Source organism: Bubalus kerabau, chromosome 15 (assembly GCF_029407905.1).
Source record: "Bubalus kerabau isolate K-KA32 ecotype Philippines breed swamp buffalo chromosome 15, PCC_UOA_SB_1v2, whole genome shotgun sequence".
In the NCBI taxonomy this organism is placed as follows: domain Eukaryota; kingdom Metazoa; phylum Chordata; class Mammalia; order Artiodactyla; family Bovidae; genus Bubalus; species Bubalus kerabau.
This window is the reverse complement of record NC_073638.1, coordinates 50,326,073-50,335,678: the sequence shown is the minus strand read 5'-3', so window position 1 is coordinate 50,335,678 and position 9,606 is coordinate 50,326,073. Positions and strand designations below refer to the sequence as shown.

General features: G+C 35.0%; 1 protein-coding gene across 1 annotated transcript; it reads left to right on the top strand.

Moving 5' to 3' along the window:
• The first annotated feature begins 6,896 nt into the window (after positions 1-6,896).
• LOC129629114 (olfactory receptor 52E4-like) lies at positions 6,897-7,835 on the top strand. The gene has a single exon (XM_055548885.1). The coding sequence runs from the start codon at positions 6,897-6,899 to the stop codon at positions 7,833-7,835; it is 939 nt and encodes a 312-aa protein (XP_055404860.1).
• The last annotated feature ends 1,771 nt before the right edge of the window (positions 7,836-9,606 follow it).

Sequence of the window (9,606 nt, the reverse complement as noted above, 5' to 3'; positions counted from 1 at the left end):
TACAGAGTGAAGTAGGTCAGAAAGAGAAAGAGAAATATTGTATTCTAATGCATATATATGGAATCTAGAAAAATGGTAGTGAAGAATTTATTTACAGGGCAGCAATGGGGAAACAGACATAGAGAATAGACTTATGGGCACGGGGAGAGGGGAGCAGAGGGTGACATGTATGGAAAGAGTAACATGAAAACTTATATACCATATGTAAACTAGCCAATGGGAATTTGCTGTATGACTCTGGAAACTCAAAAAGGGGCTCTGTATCAACCTGGAAGGGGGTGGGGGATGGAGAGAGAGATGGTAGGGAGGTTCAAAAGGAAGGGGATATATGTATACCCCTGGTTGATTCATGTTGAGGTTTGACAGAAAACAACAAAATTCTGTAAAGCAATTATTCTTCAATAAAAAAATAAATAAAAATAACATTTAGCTGTCATCATGTTTTACAACTTGAAATTATATAAAATAATGAGCATGTGTGCATGTGTACTAAGTCACTTCAGTAGTTTATGACTCTTTGCAACCCCATGGACTGCCAGGCCCCTCTGTCCATGAGATTCTTTAGGCAAAAGTACTGGGGTGGATTGTTATGCCTTCCTCTAGGGGATCTTTGCAATACAGGGATCAAACTGGATCTCTTATGTCCCCTGTATCATCAAGCAGGTTCTTTACCACTAGTGCCACCTGCATAGATGTCAATTCTGGAATGTAAGTGAAAGAAGGGAATATTATAAAAATATATATATATATGTATTAAGATATATGCATTGAAGATAAACTACATTCAAAAATATTCTGGCTAAGGGACAAAATACAAAATGAGTTAGTTCTTGACTGCTTAGATTGAGGTTTAAACCAAAATGGTTCATAGTCAATGCTTGAGTCAACACTAGATGTTCTCAGTCCCTGAAGAGATGGACACAGAACATCCCTCTCAGGGGAGATACAACCTTTGTATAAAGTGTTCCTCTTAGGGATCGTGGGCAAGAAGGCCAGCCTGACATACAGGAGGAGGCAGCACATTTCCTTGGGAAGGTAGCCCAGGTCATACTTTATACTTGTGTGTATGAGGGGTCTTCCACAAAAGGCTCATACTGGTGGGGTAGCTTAGCACTGTAGACATTGAGGAGAGTTTCTAGAGGTTACATCAGGTAGAATAACTTGCAGATATACCACAGATGACATGCCAGGCCCCCTTTATTTCAGTTACTGCTACAGAGAGGGAGCATCCAGACACTGTGTTCTGTACTTTCCCTGCAGATATGGGCCTGGGTAAGTGATTGGAGTCCAGAACCATGGAAATCAAAGTTATAGTCAGTAAAGTGACCTCTGAAATAGTTGCTGTATCATATGGGTTGTAAGGCCTTAGGGATGACCTTTGCACTCTGAGCTACAAAACAGGGATGTTAAATATTTGCTTTCTCTGTGTATTAACCTACATTCAAGAATCAGATTCTGTAAAGGTGACAGTGCTTTCCACAGTTTCTGTGATAAAACATGAGTTGACTGACAGCATCCAATTTTGTTCTGAGTTGAATCTAACTCACATATTCTATATTTTAGAATGAAAAGCAAGTATTTTTAAATTTACCCCAGGTAGAAAGTCTTTCAAAAATGAGTATCAATAAAGTAGTATTAAAAGTTTTGTCATTTGTTCCCTAAGTGCAATGTATACCTGGGATATTAAAAAGAGGCTTTAAAACACAGCTTCTCATCTAATTAGATGAAAAAATTAATTTTGAACTTAAAATGAATGGTGGGACTCAGTTAATATATTCCCTCAGAAGGGGCCATGTGTATACTATTGTGTTTTATTAGAAAATCAAACAGTAGCACTGAGTCATATTCATGGATAATAATGTCAGATTATTTCAACTAATGTTACTAAGGGGCCAGTGTTAAGGCATGTTTATGTTTCACATATACAACATCTTATTTTATTAACACAAGAGCCATTTGAAGTTGATACATGATTATCTCAGACTAGACAGTTAAAGCTCAGGGAATGATTTTCCTAAGGTCATCAGAGTATAGGAGAGTGAAGACTTAAAACCATGTTTTGTTGGGTTAAAAAGGAGTGTTCCCAAACACCAAACAATTGATTTTTAATCAACCACAATAAGCAGAATATTTAGACTTAATATAGGTTGTTTCTTTAGTTTATGTTCTTTGACCTTAATTTTTTAATATTATTGTTAGATTTTAGGATTTTTAGCTCTCAGCAGTAACTGAGTGAGATAAATGATTCTATCTTTAAAATAAGCTCCAAAATTGAATGTTTTATTAAATCAAATTATACTATAGTTTGCATTACAAAATGACTGTTTATATTTATGCTTTTTAATCATAGACATTTTAAACATATACAATCAATAGACATACATAATACTCTTACCAGCAATTTCAAGAACTATATATTTAATTTTATTTTTAAACTTTACAATATTGTATTAGTTTTGTGAAATATCGAAATGAATCCGCCACAGGTATACCTGTGTTCCCCATCCTGAACCCTCCTCCCTCCTCCCTCCCCATACCCTCCCTCTGGGTCGTCCCAGTGCACCAGCCCCAAGCATCCAGTATCGTGCATCGAACCTGGACTGGCAACTCGTTTCATACATGATATTATACATGTTTCAATGTCATTCTCCCAAATCTCCCCACCCTCTCCCTCTCCCACAGAGTCCATAAGACTGATCTATACATCAGTGTCTCTTCTGCTGTCTCGTACACAGGGTTATTGTTAAAGTAAAATTTACACACATTTACATGTATACACTTTATCTGTACATTTTTAACAAAGGTAATTGTATATCCATTTATATCCTGCTGCTGCTGCTGCTAAGTCGCTTCAGTTGTGTCCGACTCTGTGCGACCCCATAGACGGCAACCCACCAGGCTCTGCCGTCCCTGGGATTCTCCAGGCAAGAACACTGGAGTGGGATGCCATTTCCTTCTCCAATGCATGAAAGTGAAAAATGAAAGTGAAGTCGCTCAGTCCTGTCCGACTCTTCGCGACCCCATGGACTGCAGCCTATCAGGCTCCTCCACCCATGGAATTTTCCAGGCAAGAGTACTGGAGTGGGTTGACTTATATCCTACATCCTCATAAATAATTTTTCTATCATGTCAAAAATCTTAGGTTTCTTCCCATTCTGTCCCTGAAACCACTGAACAGATATCCTCAGCACTTATTTTATCTATATGATCTAGAACTTCATAGAAATAAAATTATTTACTTTACACTCTTTAGTAGTAATTGGTAACGCAGTATGATGACTTTAGATTCATCTATGCTGTTGCACACATAAGAAGCAAATCCAGCTTTGTTGTTGAATAGAGTTGCCTTATGTAAACATCCCAAAACTGATTTGTCTATTCACTTGGTGATGAGTAGTTGTGATGTTTCCATTTTGGGGTAACTATGAATAAAGCTGCTATGAACATTCCTGCACAAGTCTTTGTGTAAACATATGTTTTAATTTGTCTTGAATAAACACCCAGAAGTTCAATTATTTCAGGTAATTTAAGAGAATATGTTACTCCACATTATTACCAAAATTTGATTTTGTCATGGTTTTTAATTTGATCATTCTAGTGCTTGTGTAGTAATATGTCATGATATATTAAACGTGTAATTCCTGACTCCTAATGATTTTGAGAATTTGAATATCATTTGTATATTTTCTTTTGCCAAATGTCAGTTTAGGTCCCTTTATTTTTCCATTGTTTGTTTTTCTTATTTATTAGTTGTGTTTTGTATGTTTTTGACATGAATTTCTTTTCAGAGAGTAGAGATTATGAATATTTTATTCAAGTCTTACTCTCTAAGTTCACATTCTCTACAATAAGTTTTGAAATTTCATGTAACATGTAATAGCTTATTTCTTATGGTTCTTGCTTTCTGTGTTTTGTCTTAGAAACCATTACATTCCGTCAGGTTGCAAAGATATTCTTTTTATAAATTTTACAGAATTTAAGTTCTGTTTTTTTTTTTTTTAACCTAGGTCTATTTTAGAAGTATAATTAAAATTTTGCATATGTTGTCAAGTTGGAGACAAAGTTCTTTTTTTGCCTCATAAATATATTCAATTGCACCAGATTACTGGAAGAAACAACTATCCTATTTTCACTGAATTATCACATTTTTCACTTGATAAAATACAACTGAGCTTGTAAAATGTGTTTATTTCTTTTCATTACCTTGTAGTTATCTATCATTGCACAAATGCTATAAGTTTTGATTACTATAGTTTTATAAGTTTGAAGTTCTATAGTATGTTTCATCAAGTTTTGTTATTCTTTTCCCAATGAAGGTATTCTTAAAATAAGTTAGATGAAGCTTAAATTTCTTGGAATTCAACAAAGCTGTTCTAACCTTACTGATGAATTTAGGAATAACTGACATCATAACAGACTTCAGTCTTTTAAACTATAGGTTAAACAAATTTTTAAGTCTTTTAACATTTCTGTCATGTTTTATAATTTTAACTACTTTATTGCTAAGTTCTCCCTGTTTCTGATGTCATTGAAGGTGACAGTTTTATAAAATTGTAATTTAAAATTACAAAATTTAATTAATTTAATTTTAATTTTAAAAAATTTCAATTTCCACTGTTTTGTTAAAATATAAAATATATTCTTATACTTGAGTGATAAATTAAATTATTAGTTGTAAATTAACAATTTATGTACATTTTTCTTGACATATTGACCTTGTTACTTCCAGTAATATATTAAATATAATTGATGTTTGTTGATATTCTTGGCTTTTTCCAAATCCCAGGGGAAAAAATTTCAGTGTTCCACCATTCATTATGATATTGGTTGCAGAATTTTCATCGATTCCTTTTGCCTAATTGAACAAGATTTATGCCTTGCCTATTCTATTGAAAACTTTTCTTTTAATATAATACATAGATATTGAATTAAATGATTATTTTCCCCACCTCTATTAAGATGATCACATTAGTACCTGTGTAGAATCACAGCTTTTTATTGTAAAAGTATAAAAATACTAATAATTCTGCAACCACAACATAAAAGACAGTTTCACTAAAATACAGATTTAAACACAGTCTATTAAGCCAAATAAAAAAAAGAAACACCTAGAGAGACGGGACTATGACAGGCAAATAAGCCTAAGAAGTGGATGTTTTATTGACTACAATGACCATTATGGGGCTTCCCTGATGACTCAGATGGCAGGAGCCTGGATTCAATCCCTGGGTCAGGAAGAAGGGAATGGCTACCCACTCCAGTATACCTGCCAGGAGAATTCCATGGACAGAGGAACCTGGCAGGCTATAGTCCATGAGTTCTCAAGAAGTCAGACACGACTGAGCAAATAACACTATTGACCATTATAAGGAAAGATTCCTAACCCAATACTTATACTTTTTTAAAAATAACATTTTGGGGGCTTTTCTTTTTTGTACTGCTCAACTAGGTAACCAAGGTAACTTGAAAATATTATACAAGTTACGATTATTGAAAGGATTTTCACTTGATATTAGCGGATGTAGGTGAGCATTTCACAAAAGAATGACCTCAGAGATGATTCAGTTCAGTTCAGTTCAGTTTAATTCGTTGCTCAGTTGTGTCCAACTCTTTGTGACGCCATGGACTGAAGTAGGACAGGCCTCCCTGTCCATCAGCAAATCCCGGACATTACCCAAACTCATGTCCGTTGAGTTGGTGATGCCATCCAACCATCTCATCCTCTGTCGTCCCCTTCTCTCACCTTCGATCTTTCCCAGCAACAGGGTCTTTTCAAATGAGTCAGTTCTTCACATCAGGTGGTCAAAGTATTGGAGTTTCCGCTTCTACATCAGTCCTTCCAATGAATATTCAGGACTGATCTCCTTTAGGATGGACTGGTTGGATCTCCTTGCAGTCCAAGGGACTCTCAAGAGTCTTCTCCAACACTGCAGTTCAAATGCATCAATGCTTTGGTGCTCAGCTTTCTTTATAGTCCAACTTTCACATCCATACATGACTACTGGAAAAACCATAGACTTGACTAGATGGACCTTTTTTGACAAAGTAATGTCTGCATTTTTAATATGCTGTCTAGGTTGGTCATAACTTTCCTTCCAAGGAGCAAGTGTCTTTTAATTTCATGGCTGCAATCACCATCTGCAGTGATTTTGGAGCCCCTCAAAATAAAGTCTGCCACTGTTTCCACTGTTTCCCCATCTACTTGCCATGAAGTGATGGGACCAGATGCCATGATCTTCGTTGTCTGAATGTTGAGCTTTAAGCCAACTTTTTAACTCTCCTTTTTCACTTTCATCAAGAAGCTCTTTAGTTCTTCACTTTCTGCCATAAGGGTGGTGTCATCTGAGGTTATTGATATTTCTCCCGGCAATCTTGATTCCAGCTTGTGCTTCCTCCAGCCCAGCATTTCTCATGATCTACTCTGCATATAAGCTAAATAAGCAGGGTGACAATATACAGCCTTGACATACTCCTTTCCCAATTTGGAACCAGTCTGTTGTTCCATGACCAGTACTAACTGTTGCTTCCTGACCTGCATATAGGTTTCTCAAGAGGCAGGTCAGGTGGTCTGGTATTCCCATCTCTTTAAGAACTTTCCACAGTTTATTGTGATCCACACAGAGATGATTTTGAATCATTATACCACACTAACATCAGAGAAGTGTAACTTATAAAATCTATGTGGAATTTTAAACAGGGCAAAAATAATTTGAATATCTTTGACAGTTAAATTTAATAGGGCCCTAATTTCCTTCCATTATGTTCTCAATAATTTTATTGTTATTCTTCTATATAAATATATACAGTGACATTCAACCACCGTATATATATTCCCTCATGTCTCCCCAGAAATACTGAAGAAGACAGCAGACCATCCTCCAAGAATTTTCAGCAGAATGTCCTTTGTTAATGACACCACCTCACATCCTTCTGCCTTCCTTCTGCTGGGTGTACCTGGTCTGGAAGATTTCCATATATGGATTGCTTTCCCTTTCTTTGTTGTTTACCTGATAGCCCTTGTAGGGAATGTCACAATCCTATTTGTAATAAAGACAGACCAGAGCCTTCATCAACCCATGTTCTACTTCCTGGCTCTTCTCTCCTTTATTGATCTAGGTCTGTCCACTTCTACCATACCCAAAATGCTGGCCATCTTCTGGTTCAACCATAGGAAGGTAAGCTTTGAAGCCTGCCTCATCCAAATGTTCTTTATCCACACCTACAGAGGCATGGAATCTGTTGTACTTCTGGCCATGGCAATTGACCGCTTTGTTGCCATTTGTTATCCACTGAGGTATACCACTATCCTCACCAACAAAATGGTAGCCATCATGGCCTCTGTTGTAGTTGGGAGGCCAGTCCTCCTTGTTATCCCCTTTTGTCCTCTTCTCAAAAGACTTCCCTTCTGTGGACGCTATATTATTCCTCATACCTACTGTGAGCATATGGGAATTGCTCGTCTAGCCTGTGCTAACATAAGAGTCAACATCATCTATGGCTTATTTACCATTGCTGCCCTGATCTTTGACTTGCTCCTTATTGCCCTCTCCTGTGTTCAGATCCTACAAACTGTTTTCCACCTTCCTTCTAGGGATGCCAGACTCAAAGCACTCAGCACATGTGGTTCACATGTCTGTGTCATTTTAGCCTTTTACACACCAGCATTTTTCTCCTTTATGACACACCGATTTGGTAGGAATGTCCCTCACTACATTCATATCCTCCTGGCCAATTTGTATGTGGTTGTTCCTCCTTGTTTAAATCCAGTCATTTACGGGGTCAGGACAAAGCAAATTCGGGGCCGGGTTGTGAGAATATTTTTCAAGAAAGAGTGACCCAACATATTCAGAATTTGGAAGTTCTTCCAGGCTAACCTTTATTTTGAATGTTTCTCAGGGTCCCTAAATTGAGATTATATAAAGGCCACTAAGACATTACTTCAGCCTTTATTACTCTAACCTCATATTAAAAATTTCCTTTATATAATTTTCACTTTGACTTTCAAGAGATTATACTGTTTTTTTTGTGTGTTTTTTTTGTTTTTTGTTTTTTTTTCACTAAAGATGAGTGAAGATTGTGGAGCCAAGTAAAAGTTGTAATAAAATTTATTGAAGTTAAATTACCCTTAATGATGAAAAACTGAATATTTTCTCTCTACTGTTTTTTCTACTCAATGCATTAAAGCAAACAAATGTAATTAAAAAAACAAAAATGAAACTTTGATGTTGGAAAGAGAAAATAAACCCTATTTCTTGTGGCATGGTTTGTTCAGGCAGAAAAATCTTATGTAATGTACAAGACTATTAGAACTAATAAAACATAATTTTAGTGAGTTTAGAGGCTACAAGGTCACAATATAAACATTTGGATTTCTTACAAAATGAAATCCCATTAGAAATGCAATTAAATATTATTTTAAACAGTTGAAAAAGGAGACATATTTTAGAAAAAAAATACATACACATGACCTATATAGAGAGAACATATAATCACTGCTACAAAAGATTAACAAAAACATAAATGTAGATAAAAGCAATTGTCATGTACCCATGTCTTGATGCAGTGAATATTTATATTCTCCCCAAGTTGATATACAGATTTAATCATATTCCAGTTGAATTTCTAGGGGGATATTTGGTGGTAGTGATTGAAATCCTGGTTCTAAAATTTATATGGAAGTGTAGAAGTGAAAATAATCAAAATAACTTTGAAAAATTATGTAACAAAGTTGAAGAATATACATCAATAAAGTTAGTATACTAGTGGCATGACTGATCAATATATTGATCAGTATAGAAGAAGCCCCCAAACAGAGCCACATATAGACATGGTTAATTGATTTTTAAAAAAACGCTAAGGTGTAAGTTAGTTCAATGTAGAATTCTAGATTTGAAATAATTGTGTAATGATGTACACATGCATGCACCTCCATCTGCACCTTACTTTCTACATTAAAAAAGAAGTGATCCTAAATTATAAAGGTTTTAGAAAAATTAAAGATCAATATCCAGATAGAGTGTAAAATTATGAAAGCATAAAACTTCTAGGAGAAATTATGGTAAAGATCAAAATCTAAATATTTTTTTAAAATAAACTAACTTTATAAAACTTTAAAGTTTCTGCTCTTCTAAAGCACTATTAAAAGAACAAAAACACAAGTTGAGACTGCAAGAAAATGTTGCAAATTAAATATCTAATAATATATTGCATCCAGTATACATAAAGTTTAAAGGAAATCAAACCTTTCAATAGAAGTGGGCAAAATGTTTTAATGAATTTTTCACCAAAGAGTCAAACAAAAGCATTAATCACTTTCATTGTCATTAAGTAATTAGAAAATGTAAATTAAAATCTCACAAGATACAATACCACCCTACAACATTGGAAAACTAAGAAAAACAAACAAACAAACAAACAAAAAAAACACCTGACCATAATGAGAGGAGGTGAAGAAACAGGTACTCTACTGCTTTTAATAACGTAAACATCACAGATACTTTGCAAAAACAAATGACAATTAATTAACTCTAAATTTTCAGTCCTAGTTGCTGTTTTTATAAGCTTTTATTTTTATAAAGTAGTTTTAGGTTCACAGTAAAATTAAGC

Bases quoted from the DNA above. Each gene is read 5' to 3' on its own strand.
- LOC129629114 (XM_055548885.1), top strand. From the start codon at position 6,897: ATGTCCTTTGTTAATGACACCACCTCACATCCTTCTGCCTTCCTTCTG.